General features: G+C 41.3%; 2 protein-coding genes across 3 annotated transcripts in view; one reads left to right on the top strand and one right to left on the bottom strand.

The window, feature by feature from the left end:
- LOC100645205 (26S proteasome non-ATPase regulatory subunit 1) overlaps positions 1 to 20,162 on the top strand; it is a 91,524-nt gene that overhangs the window by 65,839 nt on the left and 5,523 nt on the right. The gene's annotated exons all lie outside the window — the stretch shown is intronic.
- Positions 3,562 to 20,162, bottom strand: part of LOC100645334 (5-hydroxytryptamine receptor 1A) — a 116,019-nt gene continuing 99,418 nt past the window's right edge. The window contains exons 4-7 of one of the 2 annotated variants that reach the window (XM_048409481.1): positions 19,443 to 19,611; positions 12,951 to 13,305; positions 5,645 to 6,165; positions 3,562 to 4,359 (exon numbers count right to left, since the gene is read on the bottom strand). In XM_048409481.1, coding sequence (XP_048265438.1) covers positions 3,866 to 4,359; positions 5,645 to 6,165; positions 12,951 to 13,305; positions 19,443 to 19,611 — 1,539 coding nt within the window. In that variant the 3' untranslated portion in view covers positions 3,562 to 3,865. Of the gene's footprint in view, positions 4,360 to 5,644; positions 6,166 to 12,950; positions 13,306 to 19,394; positions 19,612 to 20,162 lie in introns of both variants that reach the window. The other variant, XM_048409480.1, reaches the window with a different exon arrangement.

Here is a 20,162-nt window from a genome sequence, read left to right as displayed (position 1 = left end):
CTCAGCCACTTTTCCTTTCTACCTTCCAGCAACGGAATATGCCCGTCGTATCGACTTTTGACTTCTCCGCTCTGTTTGTTCTCGCTTCGATTAAGTCAATTCTGCTCACGTTCTCCGTGGAACTCGGCACGGAGGAACGGAATCCGTCCTTCTAGGTTTTCCACCATATCCTTCCAACGTGAATTCTCTCTTTTACATTCCCCACGGGTCAGCCAGGCGACACGACTGTTCCATTTTGTCCACAGACTCCGATTGTTTAAGCATTTCCAAAGTAGCTACATTCTAACCACTTTTTCCGTAATTAACAAACGTAGATACGCGAGCGAAGGACTGAATCGTCTCTCGTTCATTTAATTTGCCGTGTGACAACTTCTGCCTCGGTTTTAAACCCGTTTCTCCTTTCAATCGAACTCTTTGAACACGAAATTCAACGATCAGAGTGTTCCTACTGTCGTTAGTTTGCCCCTGTGCGAATATAATATCCTTTAAAATTTCTACACGCGCGATCAATTTTGCGCTGCACGTCATCGTGATCATCTCGACGCATACCGAGAGGATAGAAATTTTCAAACTGCGTTCATTCCAAACTACAATCGAACAGATTCCTTTTCTGCGAATTTAATATTCCGCTGGTTCAACCGGCCCAAGCTGTTTGCTTTATGACACGAACTCGGCCAATCCAGCTACAGCGTACAGCCGTTTCAATTTTCGCTGTAGAGCTTCCGGTAGGTACCCTGGGTTTCGCATCGAGAGAAAACAGTATCGATACGCTTTTACGTATATAGGTTTTATCGCAGCAGTCGGTTGTTTGTTACGAGAACCTTTCAGTGGTCAATGCGATCAGTTCCGTTTACAATGGAGTCTCGATTATCCGTGATCGTGTTCTGAAAAGGAACCTCGCTCCTATTTACGACCTTCGCGATTCGGTTCCCCGCGACCCATCGCTGTTCGTATGGGGATCCTCTCGGAACCCTACGTTCCGTAATTTTTAGTGATTGTCGTGTTTTATTGCGTCGACCATCGAAAGACAGTGGAAGAAAGGTGGTTCGGTTCCTCTGATCAAGAAACTACGAGATATTATTCGAATAAATCTCTGCCACGGCTGCAAATCAGCTTCGTGAATTACCAGCCAGCTCTGATTGTCTCGTATTTAACGTAAGATCGTGAAAGAACAGGTGGAAGGAAGGTTGTTCAGTTACCCGGATTCAAAACTTTGAGATATTATTCGAATTAATCTCTGCTACGGTTAGAAATCAGTTTCGCGAATTACGAGCCAGCTGATTGTCATATTTAAAGGGAAAACTCTAAAAAAAGAAGGATAGGAAAACAGACGGATCGAACGATAAATAATAAATTATAGAGTGCCTAGAACACACGAACGTCGATCTAATGTATATTTATCTCTTATTTATCGTTTACAGTAACAATTCACTAAAATTCATCGTCGCTGAACAACGCGTGATGATAGGTCCTTAACCAAAGTATTAGGTTGTCCTGAAAGTTTCTTTCGTTTCAGAAGGAAATAATAGTTGCACAACATTTTTTCTTTTAACGCAAACGAAACGTGTCCTGCGACAGCTAGAAGACGATCGAAGCTAAAGACCACAAAATTTGACCGATCAGCTTTCGTGTTTGCATCAACGTAGCCAGATAAAGCAGCTGCGTGCAGATAGCGAAAGACATTTTTCGGTGAACCTAATATTTCTCGGCGAAAGGATTCGAGAAAGTGGCGAGTGCGCTCGATAGAAATTCGACGATCAACGACTATATCATTGTATCGTGTTCAAATAAACGATCTCTAACGATCACTTTCCACTATCAAAGGTATCGGGCGAGTAAAATGAAACTACATTTCGTCCGATTTTAGAGCAATTTAATTCAGGATTAATATATCATTACTCGACTTCTATTTCGCAGAAAATTGAAGAATTTCCATCATCCGTATGATACTTATCGTTATGAATATTTTTATCGCGGAACAATGTTTATTACACAGTAAACCTATTACCAACAGATAGTTGGCAAGAGAACCGCATTGCTTACGACATAACCTAATGTTATCTTACCTACTGTTCGCAGTACATTTACTTCAGCTGTGCATTACAATAGCCATTCGTACGCAGAGATAAGTTTGCGAGAGACCACGGCAGTGGCCATTAGTAGCGAAAGGGTTAGACTATGTACAAGAATACCAAGTATTTAATACCGAGCTGTTGTTGTTCATTTGCTGTGTCGTTAAATGGACAATGACCTTAATTCGTTAGCTGAAAGGTTCTCGAGCAACAGCGCCTCGTTTCCACCGGGAAATCGTAACGAAGATCGCGAATTACTTGCGTTACGACCTAACGCGTTCGTCGTTCTTCATTGATAAACTGCCGCCTTTTACGCATACGCACGAAACGTTGAAGAACGTGGAAACTCACAGAATACACGTAAAATGCAGAAATATGTCCTATATAAAATATCGAAAATATAGTACTCGTTATGAAACAAACGGATAAAAGAAACGTCTATTTGGGTTTCGTATCGTTGATGACGTTTAGGAAAACATTCATTTGCATAAACGTCCACAGTGTTAAGAATCGCACGGAACGAGTAAAGATGTTGTACAGGGATGAACGGGTGGAAGTGGTGGGACAATTTTTCGAATCGTCGCCGTCATTTAGTTACGACACGCACAGACGAATGCCAAGCGGAAGATTTGAGATCGCTTTATGTCGCGCATTTAGGGAAGCTCCTCTACTAGCCTCTCGTCTCGCTTCTTTTAACCCTAGTTCGATCAAGTATTTTAGTTTCGTTTATCGATATCGCGAAAGCTCGTCGAACCGCTTTTGGAAGATGAAGTGTTCAGCTCGCATTGGAAACCTTAATCGTCGAAACTCTACCTTAACAAGTCGATTATAGTTAAAGTCCTTAATCTAAATTGCTCGTCTCGCGTGTTCCGATTTCCCATCTCGCGGAAGCTCCGCCTACAGAAGGAAGCAACGTTTATTGCAGTTCGTAGTTCACTTAGGAGTTTCGTTGGAAACTCTTCGTTTCAAGTACACCTGTCTTCGCGTTATCCGATCTACGTAAGCCTCTCGAATTATTTTAACAGAAGGAAGAAAGAGTATTCTTTGTATCGTTCTCTACAACTTTACGGAACGTCAAATATCTCATTTCGATTCAATATTTTTCATTTTTCGATCATCTAAGATTCCATAACAGCTTGTTAGGTTTTCCTTCGAGAATCAATCTAACCTTCACTGTTGCTCGTAATTATTTTATTTGAAGAAAGAAAGAACTTCTTTTTCTCGAAGTATCACTCACTGCAGCTTGTAACGATGTATTCCCTTCAATTTTCCTACCTTTCTCGATTCCGTATTTTTCGCAAATTATTAAAGCTTTTACAAAAAAGCTTCTTCACTTTTTCCTCCACGATCATACGATCTAACTGCTTGATCATGGTTCGTGACTATGTTATATCGAAAACATATTTCTATCATACTTCACAATTCACTAGACATCGCTTGTTGCAACTAGGAACGATCCGCATGTTCTCGATAATTTCTTTTCGCTTCGCTTCGACTCTTCCACTCGTTTTAATTCGATGGAATCCTCGTTTCATTTTCACTCTAAACTTTCACAGGAGCTTCGAATACACACGCACAAACACACATATATATATTACCCAGATTTTCACAAAATCTTCTTCAGTTTATCTGCGATCATGAAACAACCAAAGCTTCACCGTGGCTCGTAATTCGCTGAGAAACCACGGCCGGTCAACCACGGTTCTTCCGCTTCCGCTGCTACCGGAAGTCGACGTTTATTAACGACTTTAAACCCTGGTGACTGCGATCCCCGGTCTCCCGGGGCCAAAGGCCTACCTGGATGGCCTCCAGCTTTGGTTTTTGTATCTGCAGAGCAACACTTTCTTGAAGGCCTGCCGGAAGACTTTGTTGAAGATCGTGTAGAAGATAGGATTGACCATAGAACTGGCGTAGCCCAACCAAGTAGCCAAATCGAAGATGTTGTGATTGATCTGCCTTTCACAGTCGGGGCACACGGCTGGTATCAAATTGAGGACGAAGAACGGCGCCCAGAGGACCACGAACGTGAAGAAAACGACGCCTAGAACTTTCGTGGCTTTTTGCTCCAGTCTGATGATCCTTCCGTGTCGCGAGCTATTTCGCGAAGCAACGCTGCTGGTTCTCGAATGGTGGCTACGAATTGGCCCTGAGTATCTGTGCGGACACGGCGAGGATGAATTGCTGCTTTGCTTAGAGCTGATGCTCGCTGCTCCGTTATGAGCACGCATGGTCGCTGCACGCCGGATCGGACCACCTCTTGTGGTCAATAGCGCCGTTCTTGTGTTCCCTGTGGAATTAAAACGAAGAATTATAGTTTCCTAAGACTTGATCGCTGGCGCTATAATTCGATTCAATCGGATTATGGCAAGATTTTTCCACATTTGATCGAAAAAGAGATGCTGTTACGAATTTTTGCTTATCCGTCTCGTTGCTCTCTTGCAATCGAAACAAAGGACTGTAGTTTTGGAAGATTTTACGATTCGTTGTGTCGAGCACGACTCGAATCTTCATTTATTTACAGGAAAGTTAACTCCACGACGATTTTTTATGTTTCAATCTTACAAATTTCAGCGAAGAAAACGAATTTGTGAGATTTTCAAAAGGATGACACGTTTCTGATTCTTCGCGTTTCAATCCGATTACATGTTGGCGTGTTGAGTAATAATACGAATCGATGGCTAAAAAGTGGTGGTTAATCCTGGAGGACACACCCTGTATATGGATGTACACCGTATACCGTAGTTTCGGAATTGATCATGTGTTGAACTTGGTAATTAATTGAGTTACAGCCTGTGTTTAAATTAACGACTATCAGTTAATCTCTACAGCTGTTCTGCAACATTAAACGCATCTGACAGTATATTCGAGTTAACAACTGCTCCTCCAAAGTGACAATTAATTGGGTCACTAAATTCGCCTCGTAAAACTTTTAATACCCCAAGGAAAATTAAATGCGACCAGAAACGAAAACGGTAACAATCGAGACAATTTATTTATTATATCGACTTCCGCGTCGGCAGGCTAAAAAACCAAATCAACTGGCACCTAACTATTATAGAAACCGCTTTGCCAACCAGTTCCTATTTCCAATCAATCTGAACGTTCTACCTAAGCTGGATCCCTCTTCATCGTCTCGTTCACACTTGTAAATAATGAAACTATCTTTTGACGCAGCATAGCGAAGCAGAAAGTTTTCTATAAAACACAGCACTGTAGCAATTGCAGGGAAAGAAATGAATTCGTGTCTCCAATTTCAAACCTTGTCCTCTTCCAAAAAAGAAGAGAAAAGAAAAGGGAGAAAAAAGATCAGATGAATAGCAGCAGCAAACCAAAAACCACTTTATCGATTCTCCCAATTCCCAATACCTAATCGCCTTTTAATATGAGCATCGCGAGAAGTAAGATATTTCTCTATAAAATACAGAATTCTCTCAATTACAGGGGAAGAAATGAACTCGTGTCTCCAATCCCAAAACCTCAAAAGAAAAAAGAAGAAAAAATCAGATCGATCTCAGCATCGAACCAAAAGCCACTTTATCGATTTTTTTCATTCCCAGTCAACTGGCACCTACCTAAACTAGATCCTCTTTTGCCGCTCTTCCACGTAACGACAGAATTTGGCTCGTAGCTTCTGCTCGCCTCCATTCTACCGCTGTTGTTTCTACCGAGAAACGTAGCCTCCAGATTCTTCCCCGAGATTGGCTTCATGGTATCGCTGGAAACGATCACGACGTCGCTGGATGGTTGCGGAGGTGGTCTCTTGGACGATTCGCCGAAATAGGGGCAGGTACACGGCGGTGGTAACGCGATTTCGCCTTCCTGTTTATCGCTCGACTTCCTCTGCGTGCTCGAGGCTTCCTCGTTCGACGAGTTCTTCCGCGAAACGGAACCACGGCCGAACACTGGCTGCTCATGGAAACTGAAAGATCGTTTCCTGGGTGTTCTCGGCGAACCCGATTCCGCTCGTTCCAAACGGGCCTCGTTGAAGGTGGACGCGCGTCGCCGATGCTTCCACGGGGTGGGCGAGCTTAGGTCTTCCGGTATCGAGAGGCTCGTTCGAGAATCGGACGCGCTGCTTCCGCTTTCTCCGCTCCTGGAATGTTAAATAGTCGCGGTCAGCATTTCGTGAGATCGTTCGTCGTATCGATACGATATTCGGTTTATACGCGTAATCTGTAACTTGTATGGTAACGCGTAGTACACAGAATCGTGCGAGTTCTTGGTACTCGATTTCGACAAAATTTAGATACCTCGCTCGAGAGTACAGTGATTTATTATAATAGATTAACATCGTTCGTTATAACCTTCTCCTTTTCTTTTCTTTTTTTCCCCCTTTTTCTTTAAACTGAAGATTTACTACGTTGCTGTTGAAAGATGCGCTATTTAATCATCAAAGTTTACGATTTATGGACGCTGCCGGAGCATCATATTTTCCTGCCAACCTCTTCCAGCGATACGATTCGTAGAAAGTAGGTGAAACGAGAGATTCAGTTACGGCGGACTAGTGGTTTTTCAAACTCTCCTTCCTTTCTATAGCAACTTTCATTATCGATCGACATATATTTTATCGATACAAAGTATAATAGCTCGCAGCTACTGGAAATCGAGCTTCATATCGATATATCCTAGAAGCGAGAAATGTACAATAATTCGTGGAACGTGACACAGGACGAGGCTCGCGTTCCATCCCGATGGAAAGCTTTCTCGAAAGGTAGTGCATTTTTAGGTCCAACTTCTCATTTTTTCCCTTTCCTTTCGCCCTGTCTGTATGGAGCGCGGTAATGGATCGCGTGGATTGAAAAAAGAAAAAAAAAATACAGGAACGGTACAGCCTCTCGACGAAAAAGACCGACGAATGCCGCTATAAATCGGACATATATGAAACGCAGCTGCGCCAGCCACTTTTGACGCGTTCTATCCATTATTGACGATCAACCAGCCATTATTGCATGCCACGAAGCAAAGGCAAAGGCGCCGATGAAGCTCGGTTTCATCGCGAGCAACGCCAGTTCGAACGACTCGTGGCTCTTGAACGAGTCGAGTCTCAAACGAATTAGAATTAAAACGAGCCGAGTCGCAAAGGCTTCCGACACGACCAACGGTATGTTTGGAATTGAAAACGAGTTGGAATTAAAGCCAGCGAACTTGTACGGGATTTCTGTTCGGCCGATAGCGAATTTGGAATTCGAAATACGTTCGGATCGAAGTTCTCGCAGCGAAGGTTCGTCGAATGGTCGAATCGAGTGAACGCGTGTTTCGGGTCGGATGGAAATTCGGTTAGATCGAGAATGAAGGGAAACGGGAAGAAATTAAAAATAAAGAAAATGATGATCGAATGATGGAGTTTTGGAGGCGATGTAATTCTGAAACGTTCGAAGCTGGTGGCAGTGAGATTGAAAAGAATGAATTCGGAGACTCGAGAAGTTGGAATGGAGATGGATTGGCATTAAGATTGGATAAACTTGAAAATGGAATTAAAGTTAAGAGAGAAGAATGCGAAAGAAAGAAACGCGGAGGAGAATGAATTTCAAAATATCGAGACTCGGATGAGTTTGAAGTTTAAAGTAAGAAACGAGCTTTAAGTTTAAGATAAGATAAATTCCAACGATACTCGCGTCGTAACCGAAGAAAGTTGTCGGGAAGGAAAATGAGAATGCCGCGAATCATATTCTTTTAGTAGATTAAGACGTCTGAACTATCAAAGCTTCGGATGTATTCCGATAATCTGCCTTGTCTTGCGTGAAACAAGAAATTCATAATACAAAATTGCGTAAAAACAAGGAATCTGCTCTATACGGAACAGGAATGTTCAGATCTCGATAACGTATAATCTTTTTTCTATATCTCCGGCAAAGTTATTTAATAATAGCCGCCGGCTATTACGAAATATGTACTGTACAATACTATCGTCGAAGATTCTTCATCCAGTCCATGCGGCTTTTCATTTCCTCGGAAGCCTGATTATTGCAGGGAATTCTTCGAATAACTTTCTCCGTATTTTTAAAATTCCACGGCAAACTTTCATTACAACGATATCAATTTCGTAATAGCGTTAGCATTATCGTTCGAAACAAGGCATCGGGAAAAGACACGTCGAACGACGACAAAGTACGCAACCACTGAGAGATATACGTCAAATTACGCGAAAGTATATGTTGTCGAAACTAATCCAAAGTATAATTACTTCGTGCAACGATCGATAGGTAAAACAATTTTCTACAATTTTCTGTTCTACTTTTTCAATCGCGTTCTCGAAACCACGAATTTGCATAAAAATCTATCGACCACTTACTAGAAGAAAAGACAGCGCGAAGGAATAACAGTTTTCCATAGCAAAATGGTGTCGATTCGTGGGGAAATGGATGGCGTGTAATAGATGAAAAATGGGGACAGGTGGGGAAACATCGACGCAGAAATTTTTCAGCTGCTCGATCGCTTGATAGAACGATTCCCAACACTTTCGAAATTGAAACTGGAATAGGATATTGTTACCGAAATCGATCGTTGAATGATCGTTGACCAAGGTCTTCCTATTCGCTCGACCGATGCGATTGATTGGAGATGCTTCGAGTGCTTGTGGCAAAATCAAAACGCGAACGTATCCGATCCAGCGACACTTCACATTTTTCTCTTCGATCGGATATATTTCAATGGCAGGCATTCACCCGTTCGTGTTACAGACGAGCACGTCGATGATCCAAGGAGAAATCATCGGAATGTTTTTTCCAATAGAACTTTCAAGCTGCCGTTGTGTCATCTGTTATCGGGAAATGTAAAGTTTCGCGATTAAAAGTGCGAATTTTATCTGCCATTATAATCGAACGTTGTGTGGAATCGCGTCAAATCAAGTTCGTCGAATTGTTCGCCACTTGTTCGAACGAACCGCGTCCATTGACGTAACTCGGAGTCACTGGTGAAAAAAAAAAGAAAAAAGAAAAAGAAAAAACAGGGAAAGATTTAAAAAGATTGAAAAAGGGAAAATGCAGGAAATAAACATCGGCGGAAGGGCGAGGGAAGAAGCGAAGGGAAAGGTCGTTCCGCGCGAGGAAAGCCATTATATATGGTGGTTCCAGGCCTCGGTAGTGGATCGCACTTAGCTGCTGGGCATTCAAAGTGCAAAACGGGCCGGTGGCCACTTAAGTAAACTGCTCTTACCTACCTGGGGCACTCTAATAAAGGAATGCACTTAGTCGTATCCACAAAGGATTCGCGTCGTAGCTTCGTGCTTTGCTCGTCACTTTGAAGCTCTTTGAAGGGCCAAAAGTTCGGGAGAACTTGGTCGTGTCTGGTAATTGTCCTGGAAACGGCAGCCTCCTTTTTCTATCCATCCGGCAAAGCTTTCTTGCCGAGAGAAAGAGAGACAAAAGGTCTGCCCGTATCATTGTTCTCGAAATAACGATTCAATTAATTCCACGCAAACGGATTCTTTGTTTCTTGTCGTGCAACATGCTTCGTGCGCTTCTTGCCACACCGACCAGTTTCCAGGCTTTCATGCTACTAAATCGTACGAAGCTTAATATACTTGCGCCTTATTAATCGCTATTGTAAATGCTATAATAAATAATATTTATTGCACGATGATACGACGTTAAGTGGTACGATAACGCTTGCGAAATTATAGCCACTGTAATGTGCCGGAGTATATGATATATGCAAAGTATATTGCTCGTTATAACGCTTAACACAAATGTCCACGTGCCATTTCTCTAATTGTATTTATAAAAGTACGAATTTACATGAATATCTAAGCGGTCTATCTATTACAAGTTCGTCTATAATTTTCTTGCGCTTTGGATGTAAAAAGCGTGGCCGCATTAAACGCCAATATTTCACCGTGAAATCCCTCGGGCAAGCAATCTACGCTAATAATTGGCAAATACGGCACCTAATTCCCAATAGCGGTCAAGAGCCACATATTTCAGACCGGTGTGACGCGAAGTATTAGCGAACCGTCTCACGGTCCATACTTCATCGAAGGACGCTTAACGTCTGCATGCCGAGAACGCTTGAGGCAGCGTGAACTTGCGATATTATCGGTGAACGCGACCGCTTCGCAGCCAGGCGAAATGTGGTCACGTCGGCATGTTTCGTCGCTACCGCGTTCGACAAGTTACCTCGTATCCTTGATCGACAGTTTCGAGCAAGGATCGAAGCAACCCCGAAGCATTGCCTCTTCGTTTCCTTCCAGCTGACCTGAATTCGTTAAGATTACTCGTTACGTTGTTACGAGCTGATGGGACAACGATTCCAGAAATTTTACCTACTCTTCAGCAATGGAACTCGACATTGGTTCAAGTGATTCTCGACAAACGTTGGTTCTTCGTTTCTTCGCGTTTTCTTCCTTTCTTGCTATTCGCTTCCGGCGAATTGTTCGCAGGCGAAGCTTTTTGGTTTTCTACAGCTGCCTTGTTCACCTTTGATCACAATTTACGAATATTGCCGTGTATCGTCGTGTCGTAAATGGTATTGTCAAACGTATTATTATATGATTTATTTTGTTGATTCTTTACGCGTTATTTCTAATCAGTAAATTTTCGAATTAAAGTCTATTTCTCTTTTTTATTTTTGTTACACGATTATCGTATAATATTACGTATTTTAGGATCGTTATATCGTCAGATAATTTAATCCTGATCGTCTCCTTCGTGTGTTCCAACTACTAATTTCTATTTTTATGCGATTTTATAGACGTGGCAATGTTGTGCAAAATAATTCGTTGGATATAAATATGATGATACCGCTTAGTTTTCCTGTTTTCTCTCTTATCTGTGCCGGTCTCGTCCTATTGTAAGATGCAGAGGTAGAGAATGCAAACTAGCGCACTGCGTTTGAATATGTTTTTCAGAGCAGAAGAAATGGCAAAGAAAGATCGACGAAAGAAACGTTGAAGGGGTGTTTCAAATACACACGCTCCTATATACATATATATGTATGTATGCAAAGCATACAAACGGTATATAACTATAATTCTAAAGCGGGATTGAGTCGAAAAGAATAAAAACGGCTGAGCTGTCAGCCAACCTAATTTATAGCGGGAAAAATATATTCCGGAAATATTATAAAATTATACCGGCGTAGTTTAAAAACCTGGTCATATTAATATTCGAATAATTATTATTTAAACAACGATGAATAATAACAACGATTTCGCGATACTCGAGCAAAGATCCATCGACTCATCTTCACCGGCAAATCTCTCGATAAATAATCCCATTTTCAATCTGAAACTCAACACTTTTCTCCTTACACTTTTCCTCGTTCCGCAAACTTTCGTCGTAGTGTCTCCTCGCGATCTCAGCTAAATTCCCTCGTGAATTTTTCCCCATCCACGTTTCCACGATCCGGCAACATCCAACTGAATTCCCTGTTCAGTTAGCCGTAGGGCCCAGAACAGTAACGAATAGCCAATTTCCGTGGCGGGAATAACGCCCCATTTCTGCGGCCAAGTCTATCTTCACTTACGCGTCATTGGAAGTAGATCAGCCTAGACGACGACGCCTTGAACGACGTCGACTTCGAATAGGAAAAGACCCATTGAAAGTGGTATCTCGTGTACAAGTGTTGCTGCAAGTGTTCGAACGCATATCGCAGAAAATTTTCATGCACACACTGTATCGTGTTGTGTAAAATATTTTGAAATTCCATCTGATTTAACGCTAATCACGATAACCAAGCTTCGTTATAGCGCTAACGAAATTTTAAGACATTTGCTATAGCATAAGGTATCGGTGAAATGTTTAAATATTTTAGTCAGTCGCTGTTTATTACCGTTTAGAAGAATTTCTTTTTCAGAGGAGCGATTTAATTATCAAACTGTCATCCGGTAGACCGTAACAAACCTCGTGAAAGTAGCCAATCTTCTCCTGACAACATACAATTAGCCATACGCTCAAATATCAATTAGAAATGAAAAAGAATCGTGTTCGAGTCTCTCTAAATTAAATTGAATAAAAAAATTTTCCATCGCGTAGTAAAATTATGCTCATAAAATTGGCGAATCTGTCAGACGAGAAGCACGAAGAAATCTTCGATGAACTTTTCTGAGAAAGGAGCTTCTGCCAATCCGAGACAGCTTTATCAACTCGAATCGCGACTACGTCGACAGGGGTATCGGTTCGTGAAACCGTGTTCGATCCGAGATATCAACGGCGCAGCCAATCTCCACGTGGAATACGAGACGCGAAAAAACGTACGTGACGCGAGAATGAGAAATATTCCGCGGCCCTCGTAAATCTGCCGCGTTTCCCGCTGCTCCTTCCGACGGGTACCCCGAAGGGAGCCACGGAAAGCATCCGTAAATCGGAATCGCGATCCCGTGCACTCTCACGCCTGAAGAATATTTTCCAGTTGGATGCAGTTCGCCGCGGTGACAGTTGTTTCTCGAAGGAAACTGCGATCGACCAGGCGATCTGCCGAGCGTGAAGTATCGTTTGATATTTTATCTTGCAACGTGACTGAGGAAACTTCTGTATTTACGGTGAAATCTACGCTTCCAGGTCGTTTTACAATTTTATTCGAATGTATTTCAGGTTCGTGTTAAGGTGGTACGAGGACGAGTCGAGTTTGATGTTGTTTTAGGTTTGTAGGTGTCGCGCCATTTGCCTACAAACTATTTCTTTCTTTCTTTGTGGAAGGTTTATGGTTATCGGAGGCTTCGTTTTCTCGTAGAAGAGCATGTTCCAAGATTGAAATTCGATGTTCCGTATTAATGGTTGGAAAGTATAAGGTAAAATGGTAGAATCGGTGCTTGGTTTGTACTTTAACCAGTGCAATCGTATTGTACGATACTCTAGCTTCGCGTTTCCATACATCGAACATTGACGTGGTGTGCAAATATGGGTGCGGAATTCGCAGCATACGATACTATCGTAATCTTACCCGTGTCGAAAACTGCACCGATGCAATTGTTGCTGTTGCTGTTGCTGTTGCTGATGCTGATGCTGCTGGAGCGAGTGTTGAGGCGTGGACCTTGGCGTTCCCATAGGAGTTGGGCTGCCGGGGCTGGCAAAGCCCTCCAAACCTCTGGATAACTTGAGCATTTCGGCGCCAAAGGCGTGAAGCGCGAACATCGCCGACGGCGGCGGTTCGCTTTCCGGAAGCCAGAGTTCGTGGGTGTCCAGCGTTGTCAGCTCGGTGTCGGTCGATGTACCGGAAGTGTGCTGCGGCGTACCGCTGCTTCCGGCCGAGCTTTTACTCAACAGGAATCGCTTCCAGGTCCCTCGTCTGTCTAAACCTACGGATGCAAAGAAAAGCCGGTTAATTAGAACTCTTTTCTGCCCTAACGTATCGCATTTAGATGTCTACGACTTTGTAAATCTTTATTTATTTAATAAATTTACGAAAAATAAATTTCTTTATCGAGGATGATGATGATATCGAGTTGGATGTTGATTGTGTGTTTGGATAAGGCGAAATCGACAGAGGAATTGTTCAGTGTGATCAATTTAGCTTCTAAAGGACTCGTATATGTTTCGTGACAGAAGGATCGTCGACTGTTGTGGCGTAAACTCAGCAGACGGGTGAAAATTAAGAGATCAGAAAATAAGAGATAAAATAAGAGATCAGAAAGTACAGTCCTCTAGTTTCGTTTTTGAATCGGTTGATTTATGCTCGCGACTGCACCGCCTCTTTTGTATCCCGTGCCTCCGTGTCTGTATCGATTAATTCGGTCTGAACGATTATTCGGAAGCGTCCTTTTTAGCATACCGTGTCACGTCCGCAACTTGTGCATAATGTGCCACGATTTGCATGCCCTCGCGTACGTCGAAATTTCTTATCGTTGTCAAGGAATGGGCGGCGCTGGATGCCGAAGGAGACGAAAAGGAGCACCATGCTTTCGATTGGCACAGAAAAATGTCGCGCGAGTTGCGCCAAACGACTGATCGACGGGGCTAAACGATCGTTTTTAATCCTTCGTCCATTTTCAACGCTGATGGAAGAGGCGGTTCGCTCTTCCCAGAGATAAATGTGACGCGCTCTCGTAAAAAGTAGCTAAGATAGAAAAAAATCGATTTTGACGTTTTCATGTCTCCTTTTTCTTTTCTCTTATCGGCAAAAGTGTATGTTCTTTGGAACGAGATCGACCCCAGTCTCCTCGAATAATTATCGAATACTTTGCAATAGAAGATTGGAACTATATGTCAATAACGAAAGCAGACGATCGTTTGTTTTATTTATTAAAGTTACGAAACGTCTTTAGAAAGTCTCTTCGTTTCGTCTTAATGTGTTTCTCGTTTTCACGTCAATCAAAGTATATTAATATATTAGCTGACTCGATATACGATGTTTCGAAACCGATGTATCGATCGTTCTTTTTTGGTACCGAAACACAGCATTCATTTGGCTCGAAAATACCAGCGTCACCCACTACATATTTCAAAGCCAGATTTGTAATTTATTTCGTCCGATATAACCACGAACGGAGGATTCCCGGAGCTCGAAACTGTGCAACGTGGAGCAGGGATTGACAGTTAATTTCCTTCTTTCGATTCGGAAAAACAGTTGGTATGCATTTTAAAGCAATACGTTGCTGCAGAAATATTATCCAAGGGAAGGAATAAGTCATCTGGTTTTGCGCACGAATATTTGAAAACCAAACTCATCTTCGTTTTTCTAATCTAAGCTACGTATCTAAACGTTATATTAAATTAGAAAACGTTTTACATCGATCAACGTTTTCGATAAATGTAATATTACGTCGTAAACTTTGTAATTAATTATAATCTTCTTTCTCGTGGTCGAAAAGAATTCCAGTTACAGAGGAGAGACATTAGAGTGAGCTCCTGAATTAAACTTTGTTAAACTTGAAACCAGATTTGATCAAAGTAAATTAAACTCTAAATTAAAAAGCGGTAACCATTTCTGTAGTTATCCTACAATCAAATGAAATTCTGTATATAGATGCTTAACTATTCTAAAACCTGGCCGAAGTATTATAGATTCGCTCGAAGGAATCTAGAGCGGCCTGATTTCTGACAGTTCTTAAAACGGCGCCTTTTGTTTCACCGACACTTTTGGCGCACGTTGCAAAACACGAACGATCAATTTGCAAGTGAAATCGGCCGATGCAAATGTTTCAGTCGAAAGAGGCGTCGTTTTGCGTCCCAATTTGCGCCACATAGCCTCACGAAACTTTTCTAGCGTTCTTTGCAATTTTCTAGACTTTGCTCGACAACGACAGAAATCTCTCCTTCTTCCCCCAGAAAAATTGTCAATCTCCGGACTACTGTAACTCGGTGGGATAAAAAAGAGCGTACAACAAGTCTACCTGAGCTGATTCTAAAGGATGCAGTCTCTATTTTTGTATCTCTAAACTAAATCTCCCAAAGATTTTTATCCTTTCCACGTTATAGAAGAATAAGCGACAAATCAAAGTTGCTTTTCGTTTTTGAAATTGTACGAATTCGAACGACTCTGCGAAATTTAACGAAGTTCTTTTGAAATTCGTTTTAAAATGTCTTTGCAAGAGAAATTTTCTCTTGTCGTAGTGAAAAAAAACTTAAAAATACCGTAAATAACGTACGAAAATATTAATATACGAAGAAGATATTAAATAGGACGTTTTAACCGTAGAAAGCAGCGTGTAGCTAACACGTAAATTCCCTAGAAATTCCCTGGAGACCTCATGCTGGTAATTAGCGCGTCCCCTCGACAAACGATTTTTCTCACGAGCTCGTTCCATTTTTTCCCCATGATAGCGGAATCTCACTTTGGATGGCTCGAGGCAAGGGAAAGGGTTTAATTTCTTTCACGAAGGAAACTGCGCTGTCGAACAAAGAGGCCGGCCAATCTATAGAACTCTTAATCGCAATCTCCGCCGAATCGCGCCAAGGCAAAGGCCGGGAAACGTTGCCGGATTACACCGAAATTCTCTGTAATACCCTCTCTCGGCAAGCTCCCCCACAGACACGAACGACACGGAGGCTATTCGCGTTTACGTTCCGTTCGATTCCCTCTGGCTTTGATTAAAAATCGCCCCTTCGCCACGAAAATGTTGTTATCGGTTCCGACTTTGATCCGAGATCAGACGAAATCGGCTAGGATTTTATCGTCTTTTTGCTCGTGATTCTCTTATTTCATTTTCATTTTCTTCTTATTCCTCTCCATTCCACTTCTTTTTTCCCTTTCTTTCTTTTTTTCTTGTCTTTTTGTCTGTTAGTGTATGGTCGTGAATAGAAGCTTGGCTAACATCGATTGACAGAATGGTCGATTATTGGGAGCACTGATTAATGGAAAATTTGGAGGATGATTCGTCGCAATGGAAGTGGACGGACAAGAATTTTTGGCATTTAGTTAATTTAATTGTAGCTCGCAAGTGAAATATCGTGGCGTAATTCTCATGTAGGTGGAGGAAATTCTTTACTCGTGAAACTAACATCTTTGTTATTTATTATCGCCCTGTACAACTTGTATTGTAGCAGAGAATTTAAAACGATTGCCAAGCTTCCAAGTTTTCCGTCGATAAGATATCTTCTTCGTCGGGTTTCAACGCCACTTTTTTATCTTCTTTTCTTTCCTTTTTTCCCTTTTTTTTTAATTAAAGAACACTTCGTTTTAAAATTTCGCTGTAAAAGCAGCGCGATAACTCGCTTTGTTAAGTTCAGACCCGGCGATAAAAAGCGTGAAGTCCGCGAGACAATGCTCGAAAGTTAAGTTTGACATTTCATTCTTTCGTTGAAACGCGAGGAAAAACTTCTTGTTTGTCGGAGATAATTCTAGCACGTGGACGAGCAAAATGGAAATGATGTCTGGCGTGAGAGATGGAGGAAAACGGTTAATAATATTTGATCAGGGGAACACGGGGGATGATTCGTGACGCAATATCAACGCTATAGATAGAACGAACCCGTAATAATGACAAAGGACGCGTGGAAATTTTATATTGTTGCGTGACTCTCATAAAACAGATTGCAATATCTCCTGTGTTATTTTATTACTTTGATTGTTACTGGATTATTTCCCATGTTTCCTCCTGCTTGCTTTTAAATACTATGTTTTACCTTTTGTTTATACGCGTGAATACAATTTATTAATAGCAATTAAAACGACAGACTGTTTGAATGTCAGAGTATGAACCTTCGATTTTCTATCTTTCGTTTCTATTGTCACGTATCACTGGACGATATTTTACTCGAAGATTATCGCTTCGCACAAGCTGTCTGATTTTTTAACGTTAGAGATTCGTCGACGCGCGAACGTGCCGAACGTTGACGAGTTCCCTTCGAAACGATGAAATATCGTCGACGTAACGTTCTGTCTTTTTACGCTTACGTTTATTCGCTTGCAGTGGGGGGAACTGCGGGATTCAACGTGTTCGCCGGTTTCACGATTTTGCAAATTTTTCCACGCGTTAGACGGCAAACAGCAAGAAAAGCAAAGCTCGACGATATTGCTGACAGCTTGGTAATTTAGATTTACATTGAAAATACATCCGCACGATACAGCGAAGCATAGCTTTTATTCGACAAATTGAAATATTTATTTTATTGGATTTTTATCGAATCTGTCCGACAAGTGAAATGTTAGTTCGGTAAACTTAGTTCGTAAATATCAATATGCAGCATAAATATCGTCTTTCTGCGTGTCGTATTAATTCGTACTTTATATTTCCCGTATTTACCATGTTAATTCATATTTTTGTAGTATAGCGATGTTACAGCGATGCAAATAAGAACCTTGACAGTTTGAATTAACAATTTCGAAATGGTATCCTTTAGCTTCGTAATTATCAAGTTTCGGCTTCTATCTCTGCCGCAAAATATGTTTTAGTAACTTTAAATTCTTCTTATAGTAATGAATAAAGGTTCACGTTAATAAATACAAGAAACTATCTTATGAAAAATAATAGTAAATTGATGTGTATCACTCGAATCCTCAGCTCGTACTCGATACATCTGTGACATGTTAATACAACATTTTTGTCTCGTTTTTATTCGTTTTGATAGCGAACAAATCGTTTAATCGCTCCACCGTTAATTCTACTAATTTTCTAGTAATTTTCAAACGATATTAATTTTCATCGCACTCGTAACATATATTTAAAGGAACTGAAGAATTCGCAAGGTTCGTTTTTCTTTTTCATTTCTTTTCTCCTCTTTTTTTTTTTTAAAGTAACTTTCCAATCTCGAAACTTCATAATATGAAATCTAATACTTTCCTTTACTTCATCGTTCGCTTGCTCCGAACCGAACTTCCCAAGATACACGAACTTTCTCTTTTAATACCGACATTATAGAAGCACTTCACATTCCATTGCTTTACTGCTCGTCCGAAGAATTTCCAGAGGCTTTTGTAAATAACAGGACAGAAAAGAGTTACATAAACTTTCCTCCTACGAATTACTTCTTCTCCGGTAGATCGATTCGATAGTTCCATTTGAAAATCGATAACCTGCAGCCAGTCGGCCAACTTCTTCGAAATACATAATCGGTTAACCATAAGCAACAGGCAGTCACGTAGAAACTTCTGGCCTTTTACAAGCATTAAAACTTCTTTCTTGGCCGTAGCTCAATCTGTTTTCTCCACTCTCGAAACAAATAATTGCACAGGTTCTCGTTTTTGCGAATAACGCGTTTATTATGAGCAAAACCCTTGTAAACTTCTACGTACAGAAAAATATTGGAATTTTAGACGCTTGAAAGTTAAAGGGGGCGAACTTTCCGAGAACCTGTCAAAGCACTGTGATGCTGGATCTCGCTTATCGTCTTATCTTTCATCTTACAGTTCGCTTAGTATACTTCGGAATAAGTAATCCAACTCAAATGTTTGTTAATCAGTCTTTATTTTTTTTTCTTTTTGCGTACATTGTTAGAACCTTTTTTTATTTTCGAGCGAATACATTTTTTAAAGACTTGAATTAATTTCATGTCTATTAAAAAGTATCGAACGAAATTTATATTCGAAGCATATCATTTATGTCCGTTTCCACATTTTTCTCAGAGCTCTGCCATATCAAGAGCGTAGGATCGTTCGTAGTGGATATTTCAAATAATTTTTACCACAATTTAAACAACTTGAATGATAGAAAATTGAACGTTTCTCGCAAATTGATATTTATTTCTCCGTATAGCAAAATTTTTACGTCTTCGTCGAATTTCTCTCTCTGTACGCATAACGTAAACGTAAATACCATAGAAAATCGCACGACGTGTAAAAAAATAGGCAGATGGGGGGGGGGGAATCACAGTATTCACGAATGACGAGAAATTTAGAAATTAGAAAGGAAAGAACAGTACGTGATACGAGCGGAGTGCGTTGAAACGGGTGTCGTGGAATGATCGAATCGCGAATGTAGTGGGTCAGTGTACCTGACAATACACTAACCTCCCGAGGGTGGGCCCTGCGGGCCACCCAGCCATCCGGAGGACCAACCTGTACTTCCTCCTATATTCTGTTGCTGGTTCGCCAACAGTTTGACTGTCAAAGCGTACGTAAGCAACATCACGCCCAGTGGTATGTAAAAGCAGATTATGCTGCCGATCAACTTGTACAGAGGATCCGGTATTTGACACGCGCCGTCCACCAGCACGGAGTCGTCTTCCTGAAACATCGGTATACAGGATTATGCACTTAGTGTCGCGACATTTTACTTCATCTTTCCATGTTGAATTTGTGAAAAATGCATTTTCTATGGTGTCTTTTTTCCGACAAAGAGAAATTGGACATTAGTAGTTTGCTTATTTATTTATTTTTGTATATTATCGTATTATATATGGAGAACGACGCAGAGGATGTTTCTACGTGTTTCGCGGTATCTGTCACGGATCTAAGGATTATTTGGAAGCCCACAAATCTTTTCGTTACCTTTCTGTTACTTCGAGATTTTAAGTACCTCGAGTGTCGTAAACATCGTTGCAATTCCATTCGCAACTGACACACTGTGCTAGCAACGAGCGTCTCGATTTATCTTCGCGTTACGTTGAACCGTGTAATCCACGCATTTCCAAATTTCTCGTCGAAATGCCCGTGAGCCCGATCAAAGGACAACCACGTTTCCATTTCACCGTAGATTCGCAACGAATACATTCCTCGCAATCTACTCGCTCGTGACGAGATTCGCATCAATATACGGCGAATAGATTCCTCACAGTC

This window comes from Bombus terrestris, chromosome 10, assembly GCF_910591885.1.
Source record: "Bombus terrestris chromosome 10, iyBomTerr1.2, whole genome shotgun sequence".
NCBI lineage: Eukaryota > Metazoa > Arthropoda > Insecta > Hymenoptera > Apidae > Bombus > Bombus terrestris.
Note: the sequence above shows the minus strand (reverse complement) of the source record. Positions and strands in the feature narration are given on the sequence as shown.